General features: G+C 23.4%; 7 protein-coding genes across 7 annotated transcripts; 6 read left to right on the top strand and 1 right to left on the bottom strand. All coding sequences in view use genetic code 6, as the record gives it.

Annotated features, from left to right (window-relative positions):
* Nucleotides 1–2002: 2002 nt before the first annotated feature.
* Nucleotides 2003–3007, top strand: TTHERM_00624790 (transmembrane protein, putative; the record flags this gene model as incomplete). The annotated part of the gene is made up of 1 exon (XM_001022606.3): nucleotides 2003–3007. One exon carries the CDS (start codon nucleotides 2003–2005, stop codon nucleotides 3005–3007), a length of 1005 nt encoding a protein of 334 aa, XP_001022606.1.
* A 1036-nt stretch (nucleotides 3008–4043) lies between these two features.
* On the top strand, nucleotides 4044–6756 carry TTHERM_00624780 (Xaa-pro aminopeptidase, putative). The gene is made up of 10 exons (XM_001022605.3): nucleotides 4044–4310; nucleotides 4413–4538; nucleotides 4643–4691; nucleotides 4758–4838; nucleotides 4912–5027; nucleotides 5087–5210; nucleotides 5284–5917; nucleotides 5969–6273; nucleotides 6336–6523; nucleotides 6581–6756. The coding sequence occupies exons 1-10, from the start codon at nucleotides 4131–4133 to the stop codon at nucleotides 6665–6667; spliced, it is 1890 nt and encodes a 629-aa protein (XP_001022605.3). The 5' UTR covers nucleotides 4044–4130; the 3' UTR covers nucleotides 6668–6756.
* Nucleotides 6757–7178: 422 nt separating this feature from the next.
* On the bottom strand, nucleotides 7179–7481 carry TTHERM_000624779 (hypothetical protein; the record flags this gene model as incomplete). The annotated part of the gene is made up of 1 exon (XM_012799325.1): nucleotides 7179–7481. One exon carries the CDS (start codon nucleotides 7479–7481, stop codon nucleotides 7179–7181), a length of 303 nt encoding a protein of 100 aa, XP_012654779.1.
* A 478-nt stretch (nucleotides 7482–7959) lies between these two features.
* On the top strand, nucleotides 7960–8196 carry TTHERM_00624770 (hypothetical protein; the record flags this gene model as incomplete). Its single annotated transcript, XM_001022604.1, has 1 exon — nucleotides 7960–8196. One exon carries the CDS (start codon nucleotides 7960–7962, stop codon nucleotides 8194–8196), a length of 237 nt encoding a protein of 78 aa, XP_001022604.1.
* An 825-nt stretch (nucleotides 8197–9021) lies between these two features.
* Nucleotides 9022–13437, top strand: TTHERM_00624760 (ABC transporter family protein; the record flags this gene model as incomplete). The annotated part of the gene is made up of 3 exons (XM_001022603.2): nucleotides 9022–10777; nucleotides 10854–11863; nucleotides 11926–13437. The coding sequence occupies 3 exons, from the start codon at nucleotides 9022–9024 to the stop codon at nucleotides 13435–13437; spliced, it is 4278 nt and encodes a 1425-aa protein (XP_001022603.2).
* A 1276-nt stretch (nucleotides 13438–14713) lies between these two features.
* Nucleotides 14714–16069, top strand: TTHERM_00624750 (MFS transporter; the record flags this gene model as incomplete). The annotated part of the gene is made up of 1 exon (XM_001022602.3): nucleotides 14714–16069. The coding sequence occupies one exon, from the start codon at nucleotides 14714–14716 to the stop codon at nucleotides 16067–16069; it is 1356 nt and encodes a 451-aa protein (XP_001022602.1).
* A 627-nt stretch (nucleotides 16070–16696) lies between these two features.
* On the top strand, nucleotides 16697–17350 carry TTHERM_00624740 (Rdx family protein; the record flags this gene model as incomplete). The annotated part of the gene is made up of 1 exon (XM_001022601.4): nucleotides 16697–17350. Exon 1 carries the CDS (start codon nucleotides 16709–16711, stop codon nucleotides 17348–17350), a length of 642 nt encoding a protein of 213 aa, XP_001022601.4. The 5' UTR covers nucleotides 16697–16708.
* Nucleotides 17351–17649: the final 299 nt, after the last annotated feature.

The raw sequence follows: 17649 nt of genomic DNA, 5'->3' as shown, positions 1-17649 counted from the left end.
ATTATTTTCATTTTTCTTTATTTCTAAAAAAATATCATTCTAAAATTTATACATTTATTTATAGTAAATAATTGATAAACCATAATTAATTTTAATTGTTATAATTAAAAAACAAAATTATTTCTTGACAACTTGGTATTTTTAAGGTTAAATTTGTAAAGATCTAAGTTAATATATAAATTAGTAAAAACTTAATATCACAGGTATATGTTGTAATCTTAATAAAACTATGTCTATTTCATTTTGCTAATTAAAAAATTTCAAAATACCAAGAAAAAAGGTAAATTAATTTACTAATCTATAATTACAATATTTATTTTTAATATGAAGTTATGTTATTTGATTAGAAAATAGATAACTTTTCATTAATTTCTTTTCTATTAAAGTCAAACTTATTTTTTCACTTTAATATTAATCGTTCACTTTGATATTTATCTTATTATTTTTATAAAGGATATATCCAATTTATAACAATGTTTTTTACATTATTTTTTTTGGTTAAAATTATGATGAAAAGAAAGAGATTGAAATTCATGATAATCTATTTTACAATCTTTTAATTTTATATTTATTTACAAATATAATCATTTTAAAATATTAAATATTTATAATAATATAATTAAAGATATTAATAAATACAAATTCATTTACATATATTTAAAAAATAAGCTTTTTGATATTTGCTTTAAAATTATTGTAATCTAATATTTAATGAAATTTTGAAATAAAGAAAATAAACAAATTTTAAGAACAATGCTAAATAAGCGTATTACACTATGATCAATTTAAAAATTGCTAAAACTTGTATTAAATTAACTTATAAAATAATATTAAGTTTAAAAACAATTTTTATATAATACAAACATTTTTTTTTGAGAAATTTAGATCTCTAATAATCAAATGCATATTAATTGAAAGTAAAAGCAAAATAAATTCAAGTTTTACTGCTTAATAATAATCTTAAATAATATGAATGCTAATCAGATTTTTTTATATAGTCATCAAAATCATCAAAATAGGCTTATTATGAATTTTTGAAGATACTTTCTATGGAATTTTAATGATTGAAAATTGTTAAAAAATAATTTTTTTACTGTTAATTTATGGCTTTTGATGAACATATCGCAAAAATCAAATAATAATCAATGATAATAATAAACTAAAAAATTTTTTTAGGAATCTAAATAGTTTATTTGTGTATTATTTAAAAAATTAATATGATTTAAAAATATTAATAGATTTAGATAGAAGGCTTTTAAAATATTAATAATTATTTATTTGCAAAAAATTTGATAGTTATTTCATTTTTTATTTAAATCTGATAATTATCCATTATTAAAATAGAAAAATTCAAAGACTTAATTTAGTTTACTAATTCATAAAAGGAGAAAATATTCTTTATTTTCTAATTTGTGAAAGAAAATTTTTAAGCTCCAAATTATCGCAAACAAATTTAAATTTTCATTTAAATTTAAACCAAAATTTATCAGTATTGAAAAATGTTAGAGACTTTGTTTAATATGAAGTTTATAATCTATTTTTACCATCATTCTAAAAGTAATTAAATTAAAAATATCACCTAATTTTCACAGCTATTACATTCTAAAGAAACTAATTTTAGTTAACAATTTTATTAGAATGAAAAGCAAAAATACAAACGAAAAGCTTTTATATATTATTTGTTTTTTAGGTAGACAAAATATTTTTAAGTTTCTTTACTTAATATTCAAAAAAAATTTATTTTTTCTATGATTTTACTGTGTAATAATTTTGATAGAATAAATAAATTTATGATAAATTTTCTTCATTTGTCTTTAATTTAGTTCGAAATTAAAATATCTCAATAGACAACAAGTAAGTTTATTAATCTAGTCGAGGTGGAGTACATAAAAAAAACTTTAAGAGAGAGAAAAAGCTTAAAAAGTTTAAAAATTAATTAAAAAATATAAAAAACAATAAAAAAGGCATAATCAAAAAACTAAAAGAAAACCTATCTTTAAAAATGCCAGAAACAATAACAAAAGTTGTTGCAAACTCTAAATGCATCGAAAATGAATTAGTTGCTAACATTCCTGATGCTTCAAAATAAGCTACCGAATTGAAATCAATATCGAATGAGGAAAAGCTCAGCGATTAAACAAGTTATATAAAAGAACAATAGAATTTTGATAAAAGAACATGGGATAATAAGAAAGACTTCATTTATCTATAATACTCAGACTCTATGTCTTTCGTAAACATAATTATAAGTCTCTTGTTATGGGCTTTTCTGTACTTTGCAATTTCATAGGCTATTGGTAAAGTTTTAGGATGGATCCTTTTTGGAGTTTGCTATATTATTTATTTAATAGAATGCACTAACTGCTCTATTTTTAGAAGCATACTAAACAGAAAGCATGAATCTGAACATGTAGAAGCATACATTAGCTCATTTTTAAATTTAACTCCTATGATTGCATTTGCTGTTAATAAATTGGTAGCAGTATAATAAGAGAAAAGCTAAGAAAACAAATAACAACAAAATGATATTGAATCTTAAAATGTATATGAATTACAAATCTAAAATAAGTCAAACTCAAATAATTAAGAAAATTAATAAAGTATTTAATTCTAGTAAGAAAGCATCCATTTTGAGTTTGAAAAAGTCAACTATGAATTAATTAATATTAATGATTTAATGGGTAAATATAACTCATTTAAATTAAGAATTAACTCTATAACAAAAATATCTGACGAATATTCATAAAATTTATGGTCTAAAAAGAAAGAATAATTTAAACAAGAGCAAGAGTAGATTAAAGGAACTAAAATAATAAGTACAATTTAATATACTGATTTCAATAATTAAAAGTACTTGCTATACATCAAATCTTCCTTTATTTACCACATTTTTGTTCTAACTTATTCTTTCTTATCTCTAATTGGTCTCTCTATTCTTTTTAGAATATTTTATAATGTTTCAGTTCCTACAATTTAAGCTTAGCTTGAAAAGAAGCTTACTTGTTGATTACAATCTTAATTAAAATTTTAATAAATATAAAATAAACTAATTAAACTTATTCAATTTTACTATCTACCTACATTAACTTCACACTTACTAAAACTCAAATATCTAATTAATGTACTTCTTTATCTTCTTTAATTGTTTACCTGTATTTCTCAATTTAATTTAAATTTAAAATTTGCAAAATAAAGTTTCATTTATTAATTTCTTATTTAAATACTTTCTCTTAAACCCAAAAATTAAAGATTTTTTGAATAAATCTCAAAAAAAGTGAAAATAGTTATTGTTTAAATTTAAGAAAAAATCTATTTTTAATTTGAAAATATGATTTACTATTATTTCTTATACATTTTATTTTATTATTATCTATCAATTATGAAAAAAATTTCGAAAATATTATAAAAAATTTTTAATAAGATTAAATTTTTAAAAAAAATACTACATACATTTTTGATTATAAAAAGAATATTAATTTATTAATAGCAATTTACAACAAAAAGAAAAAAAAACATATTTATCATACATTTTAATAATATAAATTATTTATTTTTAGTTTTGTAATTACTTTCATTCTCTTGATTATTTTTTTAAGTTCATTTAAAAGTTTCTTTCAATAAATTAAAATTACTTTTATTTAATTTTAAAATATTTTTTTCATTAAAACTAATTGATTATATTTAAATAATAAATGTTATTGATAGATATATAACATTATTATTTTATCTTAAGCAAATATAAATTGAAAATTTGAGCATTTTTAATTTTATAATAGTATATTTATACTATTATAGACAGTTTAAAAGACAAATAAATTGCAAATGAATGTTTCAAGAAAATTCTGAATTTTAGTTTTTAAAAGGATGAAAAACATGAATATGACTGATTTATAAATTTTTTTATAAAAAAATAAATATAAAAAAAGGTATTTTGGAAAGATACAAAGATTATTTAGTAAAAAAGTGGCGAATTACTAGTAGATAAATAGTTTAATAATTGAAATTTTAGTGGAATTAATTAATTTTATTGCACGCAAATATCTTAGAAATATCCTAGAATATATATAAAAGAAAATATTAAAAAGAATAGAGAGAAGATTTTGCATAAATACTCACTGTTCTAATTTATCATGATTTAATTGTTATATCAAACATTAAACAAATCTTTCTTATAGAAAAAAAAAATTAACCAAGCAACATACTTTAGCTTTTGTTCAACAATCATGTCATAAAAATTAGTTTAGATTAGATCTCTTATGGCTCAACACGGCCTTAAGGCTTATCTCGTTCCTCACGATGATCAACATAGCGTATGATAAAAATTATTCACTCAAATATATGTCATTTTATAATTTTCTCGTTAAATTGCAATTTCTAAATTTTAAAAATTACATTATTATACATAATATTAGAGTGAATACATAGCAAGCTCAGATGAAAGATTAGCTTTCATCTCTGGATTCAAAGGCTCAGCTGGACTTGCTCTTATTAGTGATACACATGCTTACCTTTACACTGATTCTAGATATTGGATTGCTGTAATTTTATTTTTTTTGGAATTAATTTCTACATACTGTTGGTTTTTAAAACAATATCATATCATCACAAATTCGAAAATATTTTTTATAAAATATTAATAAAGGCTTCTAAGTAACTTGAAGAAGGCTGGGAATTAAAGAAGACTGGCTTAGGTAAATAATTATATTAAGTTTGAGATTAAATAAAATGAATTCATGATTTTTTATTAATTTGAAAAGGTTTTAAAACTTGGTTTGCTGAAGCTGCTGAATAATAAGCAGGACATAAAATTGGTTTTGATCCACTTCTTATTTAAGCTGGTAAGAAATCATTATATTAAAATAGCATACTGAATTTAAATAAATTGAAATACTTATTTTAAAATATAAATAGATGCTGTTGAAAATAGAACTAAGTACTTTTAATAGCACAATATCTAATTTGTTTCTGTTTCAGAAAACTTGGTAGATGCTGTTTGGACTGATAAACCAGCTGATTCATTAGATAAAGTAAATACATAATTTTGATAGACAGTTAAAAAATTACATCTATCTTATTAAATATTTAGATTTTCAGACATGAAGATAAGTATGTTGGCTAAACTGCAGCTGAAAAGATTGCAGTTATTGGCAAAGAACTTAAAAACCTTGGAGCCAATTATACTCTTTCTGCCAAACTTGATGAAATTGCATGTACTAAAAAATTATAAACATAATATCTTTAGGTTATTGAAGTTAATATAATGCCTTTATTTTAAATAATTAGGGATTCTTAACTTGAGAGGTTCAGATATTAGCTTCAATCCTGTTTTTAAAGCATACTTGATTTTACATTATTGCTTCTAAACTAATACTAATAAAGGAACACTTTACATTAACGACTAAAAAGTCCCTGAAGATATCCGTCAATATTTAGAAACAATTCACATCTAAATTAGACCATATACTTAAATTTTTACTGATGTAACAACTATTGATCAAAAAATAGCTATTCATAAGGGAGAAGTTAACTACAAAATTTTAAGTTCTATTCCACCTCAATTTGTTGTTGAATAGACTGGTACAGCAATTATTAATAGATTGAAAGGAGTCAAAACAGCCACTTAAATTCAAGGTTTCAAGACCTGCAACATCAGAGATGGTGCTTCCTTAGTAAGCTATTTAGCTTGGTTGGAACATGAATTAGTAGTCAAGAAATCTACTTAATGGACAGAATACACTGCTTCTTAAGTTTTAGATAATAAGAGAAGAGCCAACGAATTGAATGTAGGTCTTTCATTCGATACTATTTCATCTACTGGTCCTAATGGTGCTGTTGTTCACTATCGTGCTGAAGAAGCTACTGCCTTAACACTTAACACTAACTAAATTTACTTAGTTGATTCTGGAGCTTAATATCAGTATAACTTAATTTTTTTTAACTGTAAATTTATTTTATTAAAATTAAATAGTGATGGAACTACTGATACCACAAGAACTGTTCACTTTGGTACTCCTACTGATGAAGAAAAAGATGCCTACACAAGAGTCCTTCTTGGTAATTTGGATATCTAACGTGTTCAATGGCCTGCTAGTTCCAGAATTGGTGGTTCTGACATTGATGCTCTTGCTCGTAAGTATTTATGGTAAAAGGGATTAGATTATGGTCATGGTACTGGACATGGTGTTGGACATTTCTTAAACGTCCACGAAGGACCTCATGGTATTAGCAAATTTAGAAGTGAACCTCTTGTTGAAGGAATGATCGTTACTGATGGTAAATATTACATTAAAAATTATACAAAACTAACTAATATTATTTTTTTGTTAAAAATAAAGAACCTGGATATTATAAGGAAGGTCATTTTGGTATTAGAATTGAAGATGATCTTGTTGTTGTAAAGAAGCCAACTGAAGGTTTCTTAGGATTTGAAAATCTTACCCTCGTCCCCTATGACAGAAATCTTATTGATTTAAGTTTACTCACTTAAGCTGATAAGGACTACATTAATGCTTATCATTAAAAGGTAAAATTGATAAAATAGATTTTTTAAAATAAAAATTTGATTTTTAAAATAATTTAGGTTAGAAGTTTGTTAGCTCCTCTTTTAGAGTCTCAAAATGACCAAATTGGCCTTGCTTATCTTAACAAAAAAACAGCTGAATTATGAAATATTTATTGATAATTAATTAGATAATATTAGCACATTAATGTTGTTTTGTATATTGGTTTTTTAAAATTAATTTTTAAAATATTCTCAAATCTTTTTCTAAAAAAATTTAATAAATATTTTTAATTAGTTTTGTTATGAATAAAATGAGCAATTTTAATTATTGAAATATATTTGAAATTTACTGATTTTATAAATTTATAAAAATATATATATACTATCTTTATAAAATATTATGACAAATTATTTTATAAAAATTTTATGTTTTACTAATAATGGAAATTTCAAAATATAATACCTCATACTTTTCAATCGAAATAAACTCTTAAAATAAATTTATGGTAAATATCTTAGAAAATAAGAAAAGGGTTAGTTTATTTAATATTCAGTTTTATTAGAGAATTATTTTTAATTAATTTTTTAAAAAAGGATATTTATTCTAATAAATTTGGTATACCATCCTAATAGAAAGGGTAAGAAATATTTAAATACTAATCTAGTTTAAACTAATTCAAATGGCTTTAGAATAAAATAATATTATTGTGCTTCTTTTGATCACGAGTGGTAGCTCATTTATATCAACCTTATCTATTATAATATACAGTTTTATTAGAAGAAAAATAATTAAATCTTATCCTTATGAGCTAGTTTTAATGCTTTGTATTAGTGATTTTTTTTTCAGCTCTACAAATGTTTCAAGGACTATTTGGATGCTGATAGATCCCAATGCATACCTAAGCTAAATTGGATGCTATATCATGGGTATATATGTATAAACTTGGATGCTTAGTTCATTTATATGTACTTCTACCATTTAGTATTCAATATATATGAGAGTAATTAAAAATAAAAAGGCTCATATAAAGTCTGCATTTAGAAGATTTTGGGTAGTAAATTATTTAATCCCATTTATAAGTGGCATAGTTTTGTTTTTGAGTGGGTCAATAGGACATGTAGGACCCTTTGAAAATACTTTTTGCTTTATTAATGCAGGAAATTAGCTTAAAACAGATATAATTCTATTGGTATTTTATTATATACCATATATTACTATCTTGGTATTTAATTCAATAGTAATTGGATTGATTGTTAATTATTACAGAAAGTTATAAGATACATAAACTTGTGTTATTTAAAATGAATATAAAAAGCTAATATTCTATCCTATTATTTTAATAATTTGCTTCTTTCCTATAATTATTTCAAGAATACTTGGTCGTTTTGGAATTTAGAATGATGTATTTCTTTAAATAGGTTTCATCATTGATAATTTAATAGGATTATTGAATTCGATGTTTTATTTTATTGTCTCTATTAACCCATGCTATTTAGAAAAATTATAGTAATAGCATATCTCTAAAAAATAATAAAATGAAGCTACTTCTGATAAACATATTGATTAAAATAACCTATAATCTTATTAAGCTATAGATTTATAGCAAGGGATTCTTTCTATTAGTAATGGCAAGTTAACTTTTGAAGAGTCTGAAAAATCACCTAAATAATTAAATATTGACTAAAATGAATGAGATTCACATGTATTACTTTTAAAAATATGAGAAAGTATTAATTTTTTTTAAATTATTCTATTTTTAACATTTATTTCTTCTTTCTCGTGAAATCAAAATACATTTAAAATATGTAATTTATGCTGTATAACACAAAAAAAGCAATAATAAAAAAAATATTTAAATTTAATTAATTAATTAAATTCAAAATATTACTAATTTTAATAATGAAAAATGTAAAAATAAACCTAAAACATAATGATTTTTCATCTTTTTTGAGATGTTATATTTCATCAAATTATCATTTTTTTATCTTACTAATCAAACAAAAAGTATGTTTGCTATAAAATTATTATAAATTAAAATTTTTATTTATTTGAGATGCAATTTATGATTATCTATTTTAATTATTTGCATATTAATTAAGTAATTGGTAAAATTTAAATTATTTACCATAAATTAGTAGTGTTAAGTCTAGAAAATTAATGAATAGATAATTGGTTTTCAAGTTAATTTTAAAGGATAAAAGTTAATCTAATCGCAAAATTAATATGCTAATCATATTAATAAAAAATTTTTTTAACACAATATTATTCCTGAAAATTTCTTGTTTTATTATCATTATTAATATATTTATCTTAATTAAAGGCAATAAATACATTTAAAGTCAAACAAAAAATTAAAAATTCTTTGAATTTAACAGATTACAATTAGTTAACATATTTTATTAAAATAAAAAATTGTAAAATTTTGTTTATATTTCAATATAAATTAATAATAAGTAGGGAGGAGCTAACAAGTTTAAAAAAATTTTTAATAAGGATAGATTTATTAAAAAGAAAGGAAATGAGTGATTAACAAAGCTCTGCAACAAGGGACTCAATTGATATTGAAAGTTATCATTTATAGAAAGGATAAAAGCTATTGGATCAATCTTAAAATTTTAAATCTGAAAATCAATCAGATTCTTAATTTTAAAATGGGGCACTTAAAAATACAGATAAAAAAGGCTATAACTCATTTAGTTAAGGCTATTCATGCATTTGGCGATTAATTTGGTTTCACTTTATAAGCATGGTTAAAAAATTAAAAAATATAGAATAACAAGGAAGAAGAATAGAAGTTGATGATCTGCCAGAGCTTGAAGATCATGCTAAAGTAGAGTATACAGCTTACAAGTTGAAAGAAAAAATAGAAAAATTAGACCCTGAAAAAGTAACTTCTTTAGGGTTTTTGAAAATAATTGGATTGGCTTTCAAGAAAAGTGTGTTGGCAATCATGACATTTTTATTTTTAGAGAATATAACTAAATTAATGGTTCCATATTGTATGCAAAAACTAATTTAACTTGTAAAAGAAGGTGATATTTAGTAAGCATCATTATGGGTATTTTTACTTGTATTTTCGAGCTTTTTAGGGATTACATTTGGTTAAAATGGTTGGACAGGCTCTTAAAGATTATGCGCTCAACTGAGATTAGGACTAATCAATATACTGTATTAAAAAGTTAGTAACTTATCAGCTTTCTCAGTTAAAAAAGCTAATGTAGGAAAAATTATTAATATGATATCCTCTGATTTTAGTATTTTTGAAGTTAGAGCTGTGAATATATTCACCACAGCTTTAGCTCCAATAACTTTATCTATTTCTTGTGGTATGCTTTGCTATAGAATTGGATATATTGCAATACCAGCCATTTTTCTTATGATAGGACTTTTTCCACTTTAAAAAAAAATAGCCTAAGCAGCGTCTGAATATACAAAACAGTAGTCAAAGCATAGTGATTAAAAGATAAAGCTTTTTTCTGAAATGATGGATGGTATAAGAATCATAAAAATGTATGGTTGGGAAAAAGCTTTTAATTCAACAATTAATAAGTTCAGAAGTTTAGAGGTAAGAAATACACTAATAAACCAAATTATTATGTATATAGAGCATGCATTTAGTTTAAACGGTCCATTGTTTGTAGCTCTGCTTTGTTTTTTATTTATTGACATGTATGAAGATAACTTTCTTGATACTGCAATAATATTTTCAACCATTGAACTGATAAATTTAATCTCAAACACTATTATGAAGAATGTAGGTTATGGATTAAGTTTTATATTTGAGTTTAAAGTTCTTGTCTAAAGATATATGAGTGTTATATCTATTGAAAATGTATAGATGAAAAGCATTGATAATCCTCACATGAAACCCAACTTAGCAGATAATCCACCTTCTCCAGATACACTTGTGTATATGAAAGATTTTTCAGCATATTGGTAGACTGAAGATTTAGAAAATCAAACACCTGTTTTGTAGGACATTAACTTTACAATCAAAAAAGGAGAAACTGTTTCTATCATTGGATAAATAGGAAGTGGAAAGACTTCCTTCCTTTTTGCTATAATGCAGGAGATACCTCGCTATAAAGGTGTTTACTATTCTGTTTCTCAAATTTCCTTTGCCGAATAGGAACCCTTCATTCTTTAGGGAACTGTTAGAGATAACATTTTGTTTGGTAAGTCTTATGATGAAAAATTCTACAAAAAAGTTGTCAAAGCTTGTTGTTTGCTTGATGATTACAAATAGTTTTCAAACGGAGATCTAACAGTTGTTGGTAATTAATTTAATACTTTTATTTAGAATTAAAATCTTAAATAAATATTTTTAAACTATCTATATATTATGAATAGGCGAAAGAGGTTCAAATTTAAGTGGAGGATAAAAAGCAAGAATATGTTTAGCAAGAGCAGTTTACGCAGATACAGATTTATATCTGTTAGATGACCCTCTTTCTGCTGTAGACTCTAAAGTTGCTAAAAAAATATTCAAAAATGTTATAAATGGAATGCTCAAAGACAAAGGAGTAATATTGGTCACACACTAGCTAAATTATGCTCTCAGATGTTAGAGGATTGCAGTTTTCGAGAATGGAAATATTATTTTGTAGGGTAATCCTAATGAGATAAATTTCTCATAGACCTCTTTGGCAAAGCATATTGAGAATATTGAAAATCATCACGTAGAAGATGAAAACTAGTTAGATATTTCTATGGAATAGCAAATTCTTTAAGAAATTTAAAAGGAAGAGGATGAATAAGACAATGATGATGAAAATCAAGACAGTTCTACTAAATAAAAAGATATTCAAACTTTTAAAAATGACAAAGAGATAAATAATGTTATTAAACCAAATGAAGATAGAAATTCTACTATTTTCTCAAGCAGTGGAAAAAAGGAAGACGAATATCCAGTTACTAAAGATACATACATAAATTATTTCTTAACAAATCCTTCACCTTGGATATTTATGCTAGTAGTCTTTACATTTATTATTTAGGAATTCCTATTTACTAGCTTTTACAAGTCTCTCTCGCTGTATGAATACGAATTTAATCGAGAATAATTCTATGCTATTTCTTTTGGAATCTTGACAGCATTTTTTGTATTTAAATTCGTTTAATGCTCATTCATGTCTTACTTCGTATTACAGACAAATTAAAGTCTTACTTAAAAAATGATCAGAAGTATTTCTTAGGCTAGACCTATTTTATTTGATGAGATTCCTTCAGGACAAATCATAAATAAATATTCTACTGATATCTCAATATTAGATAAAAATTTGCCTGAAGCAGCCCAATAAACAGTTGAAGGTGTATTGCACTTCATTAATCTAATTGGCTCTGTAATCTTCATTAACTAGGTATAAATTTTAATTAACTTTTGAAAATTTTAAAAAAAAAAATAATTTTTATTCTAAAAAAGTATTTTATTATTCCTGGAGTTTTTGAAGTCTTTCTATTCTATAAATGGTTTAGATATATTAAACCAACTCTTATGCGTGCTAAGTAGCTAGATCTTGAAAATAAGACTCCAGTTTTTCAATTTTTCTAAAGCTCTCTAAATGGCATTTTAATCATCAACATATATGGGCAAAAGCAACTATTTTAATAAAAAATGGCTGTTCTTATGAATAATAGTATCAGGACAGCTGATATTTTTTGGTTTGTTTCACGTTTGTTCAGTGTTAGCATGTAGTATTTTGCTTTAGCTGTTTCAGGTGTTGGAATTTATATCATTTTATTCTTATCAAGCTCTGATAATCCCAAATTTGCAGAATCTTTAACCTATTTGCTGTTACTCACTAACTTTTTGCATATGACTTTGCGTGCTGTTATTAATATGGACACTTTTATGACAAGTAGTGAACGTGCATGTTCTATAATAGATTTACCAAGAGAAAATATTGAACTTAGTGATATTGACAGTGATTAATTAACCCACGATGATCACTAACATCATTAAACTTCATAAAATAGTTAAAGAAATAGGCATTATAACTAATTATAAAGTGAATAAAGTTCGGTATCAATTGAAATAGAAGATTTTAACTAAGAGCGTTTAAACAAAAACTCAATATAAAGTAATAAATGGCCATCATAGGGCAATTTAAAATTTGATAATGTGTTTATGAGATATAAAGAAGGAATGAATCCAGTACTAAAAGGGGTAAGTTTTGAAGCTAAACCTCTAGAACGCGTAGCTATTGTTGGGAGAACCGGAGCAGGAAAATCTTCCATTATTTAGGCTTTATTTAGAATGAGCGAAATAGACATTTCTTCAGAATAAGGACCTTCTCGCATATTTTATGATGATTAAAATACAAGAGATGTGGGACTTCATTTACTAAGAAGAAGCATTAGCATTATCCCATAAAATCCTTTTGTTTTTAGTGGATCTATCCGCAGAAATATTGATCCGCTTGATGAATATACAGATCAATAAATCTATCATGTTTTAAGAGAAACTGGTTTAAATGAGTTAATATCAAAGCTTCCATAAGGTATAGAAACTGATATGAGTGACTCGGCATCAGTGTTCTCTATGGGACAAAGATAATTAGTTTGCCTAGCAAGAGTTATGCTTAGACGCAATAAGCTGATGGTTTTAGATGAAGCAACTGCAAATGTAGACATGGAAACTGACCACTTAATTTAGGAATTAATTAAGGAAAAATTCTAAGATACAACTATAATAACAATAGCGCATAGACTAAATACTATCGCTGATTATGATAAAATTATTGTTTTGGATGCAGGTAAAGTTGTTGAAATCGATACTCCATTTAATTTACTTGCTCTACGTGAGGAAGATTAAACTATTACTAACACTGAAAGTGTTTTTGCATAAATGGTACTAAATACGGGTGCTAAAAATGGAGAGCAGATCTTCTAAATATGCAAGAAATCTTATCTTGAGAAGAAAAAGAACATTTGAAATATTAATTAAACACTGCTAATTTTAAGCAATCAGCTAATTTTTAAGTTTTGTTAATGCTTTAAAAAATATAAAATATTGAAAAAGAAATTTAAAATATAGCTAAGGAAACTTAGTTTAATGCAAATGATAGAATTGGTGTAGTTTGGTTTTGTGTCTTTATAAATTTCATGTATTCTTTATTAAAATATTTTAGATAGAATTAATCTTATAAAACAAATTTATCACCTAGTGTTTATTTTTATAAGTTTTAAATTCCTTTATTGCAATAAAACAAAACAAAAAAGCCAAGCTAAAGATATTCAATCAAAAATTATAATGTGTTATTTTCTTTAATAAATAAATAGAAATAGTTGTTGCGAATTCTCTAAGAGTTACCGTTTTTGTAATTTTTCTTTTTTTTATTCAACTTTATTTTTGATGAATTTTTTGTAATAAAATAAACAAAACATTCGTTCGTGCTTTTTTTTGCCAATTATTTTATTAAAAAATTTTTAGTTTATTTATCAACTTTAGCGTTATTATTATAAGCATCATCAAAGTTCTATTTTTGTTTAAATAAGATCATTTTCTTTCTTTCTTTCTGAGTTTTGAGAGTTCTAATTATATATCTTGATTGTTTGTAATAAAAAAAACTAATTTATTTCAAATATAAAACATTTAAAAAATATTAATTTTAAAAAGTTAAAATTGAAATTTTTAAAAAATTTTTCATTAAACACTTTGAATCAAAGTATCTAATAAATAAAATTTTATTGCAAATTTGATTGAAAGATCAAAAATAATTTTAAAATTTGTAACAAAAAATAAATAGTAAAAAATAAGTAAATTAATTAATAAGAACAAAAATTAAAATGATTTGGGAATTTAAAAATTTTTATTATTAAGTTCTTTTAATCCTAAAGCATTGAAGAAAGCAACTAAAATAAAATATATTTCAAAAGAATTTTGTAATAATTAAGGACTAAAAACAAAATTAAATAAAATAAAACTAAACTTTTATGGTATTTTCTTAATTCAACAATTTGTAAGCAAACATTTTAGAGGTAAAATTACTTAAGTCAAAATATGTTGTAAAAGACTTAATTACATATTACTATTTTTAAAATTTCTTTTATTTTTGTAATGTATATATGCATTTCAAAAAACAAATATTTGATAAAATTATAAGGTAAACTTTTAACTTTAGACATAATAATAAATATATCCAAGTTATACTTGATCAAAAATCATTAAACATAATAACCATTCAATATTACATAATTTAAACTCGAAAATGGGAGAATAAGACAGAGAATAGAGTTTAATATAGCATGGGTAGCAATAATAGAGAGATTTAGCTTAAAATCTAGAAATGAGAAGGTGGTTTATATTAGCTGTATTCTCACTATTTTCATTTTCAAACGCATCAGGATTTGTAACATTCTCTCCTATTATTTAGTAATCTTAAGACTTTTACAATGTCTCTCAACAAGATATTTTATGGTTAGCTAATTGTTACTATCTAACATATACTTTTCTTGCTATTCCTACACTTTATTTCTTTCGCTGGAGATTAGATTTTTCTCTTATCATAGGAGTATTTCTAAATGCCTTAGGAGGTTGGCTGAGATATATAGGCAATGATTAATATTCTTTTGCTATCATGGGTTAAATAGTACTATCAATTGCTTAACTATTTATTTTACCTGCCCCTGTTTTTATAGCTGAAAGATGGTTTGGTATGAGTGAAAGAGTTACAGCTACAGGTATTATGTACTTTGGTAATGTTCTAGGAGTTAGCTTTGGCTTTTTGACTTCTGTTTACTATGTTACAGATTCAAGCAAACTAAATACTTACTTATTTTATATGGCAATATGTCTTTCACTAGCAGCTCCTTTAAGCATTTTTGTCTTTAAAAATTAACCAACAAAACCAGCTAATTAGTCAAGCAGTAATACCAATAAAATTGACGTTATCTAAACTGTGAAAATGATATTTACAAATCCAAAGATTCTATTAATTACTGTATCACTTTCCCTTTATTTAGGTATTTCATGGACCCTTATTTCTATTATAGATATACTATTAAGTGATTATGGAAATGAGCAAATCGCTTTAATTGGTTTATGCATTAATGTGAGTGGAACTATTTCAGGAACTTTAACAACTTATCTGCTAGACAAAGTTATGCAAAAAGGATAAAAACCAAATTATGATCTTTACTTGCGTCTTTTTGCTACGATCTCTCTCATTTCTATCTTTATATTTTCCTTGATGCTTTAGCTAGGGCTTTAAGACAATAACAAAGTAATTATTTATATGATATGTGCCTTCATAGGTGTTGGATTTTAAGCTTTTATTCCTATTTCAGCTCAATCTTTTTTAGAAAATCTATATCCCATGCATGAAGTCACTTGCTTTACAACTTTTAACATATTTGCTAATATACTTGGATTTATAGGAAATATAGTAACATCTATTGATGGTATAGGAACAGCTGGAGCCTGGATTTTGGTAGGAATGATTATTCCTCTATACATATATTTAGTGTTTAAATATAAAACTAATTGTGCTAGATTTGATTACGAAATTAATTAAAATGAGAAATAAAAATAGATAGATTAAGTGTCATCTTATTCTGCTTATTGAATTCAAACAAGCAACAAGAAATTATCAAAGAATGAATAGCAGATTAGTTTAGAATGAAAATAAATATTAATTTTAAACATATAATAAAGTTAGAGCTATATAAAACAACAAAATATTAGTAAAATAGACTTTTAAATTTAAAAAATATATTAAAAATAAATTATCTGTTCACAAATAAATTGATTGATTGATTGATTTCAAATTAATAGAATTATATTCAAAGCAAATATAAATAAATTAATAAATTATCTAATTTTATATTAATCCACTTCAAAATTTTTATATAACAAAATATGGAAAAATATTATGAATAATGTAAAATAAATTTAATTATATGTTTTTTATTATTAAATTTAAAAACTAAATTTCTATATCAAATAAGTATTTATAACAATATAGTCATACATATGTAAGAAGTAAGTATTGTTCAAATCTTAATATCTTTATATTTCTTATATGAAATATTCTAAATTTTATTTTGTTGCTCATTCAATATTATTATAAGATTACTTCTAAAATGAAAAAAAATAACTCAAGATAATATATATATAAATACTTTAAGGTACTGATTGGCAAACTTTATAAAAATAGTATTTTTCAGTATTATTTTTTCTCTAAATATTCTTTTAAATTAAGTTTATGTTATAATAATAAAATAGAATCAATTTATAAAGATTTGTAATATAAAATTTCGTAAAGAGCTTAACTATAAAAAAATAAAAATCTTACATCCTTAAATTTACAGCTCAAGAGAATATTCTGAGGAATTTACCTTATTTTAAAAAATAAATTTCAAAAGAATTGATTCTATTTTAATTATTATAATAAAAAATAAAAGATAAAAGCTTTAAAAAATTAAATAAGAAGGAACATCTATTTATCTTTCTTTCAATAATGATCAATATCTCTAATCAAATGATCAAAAAAAGTAGAAATTTAATTTCTACAAAAAGTCTTTAATTTGTTTAACAAATGGGATTTGCAAACCTTAAAGTAAAGATAAATTACTGCGATAGCTGCAAAAGTAACTCAATGTTCAAATTGGCTGAGTCAGAACTATATGGCAAATATAGAAGAACTTTTGGAAAACACAACATTAATATAGAAGGAGTTTAGGCAATTGAAAAAGATGGAAGGTTTTAACTTGATTTGCAAATTGATAATTAACAAATACAAAGAATATGGGATAATAGCAAATAAGGTGATATTCATGAGGATAACGTGAATTAGTTACTTTAGATTGTAGAAGATAAAATATAGGAATTGAAAACTAATAAGTGAGAAAATACTACATTAAATAAAATTTTTTTTTATTCAACTAATAACTAACTAACTAAATAAGCTAAGTTATATATTTATATTTTTGTTTATCTAATATATAACTAAATTAAATTTGTTAAGATTCTCCTTATTTAGCTGCAATAAAGAATAATTATTTTTAAAATTATTTGATATTTTGAAAAAATATCTCACCCAATATACCCAAAAAAAATTAAAATACATTTTGTATTCAATTATTGTTTTATTAACTAAATTATCTATTGATAAAAATTTTGGCTTAACTGTTTGAGTAATTTATT

The sequence above is a fragment of the Tetrahymena thermophila genome (assembly GCF_000189635.1).
Source record: "Tetrahymena thermophila SB210 genomic scaffold scf_8254479, whole genome shotgun sequence".
Taxonomy (NCBI): Eukaryota; Ciliophora; class Oligohymenophorea; order Hymenostomatida; family Tetrahymenidae; genus Tetrahymena; species Tetrahymena thermophila.
This window is presented reverse-complemented; position numbering and strand designations above follow the sequence as displayed.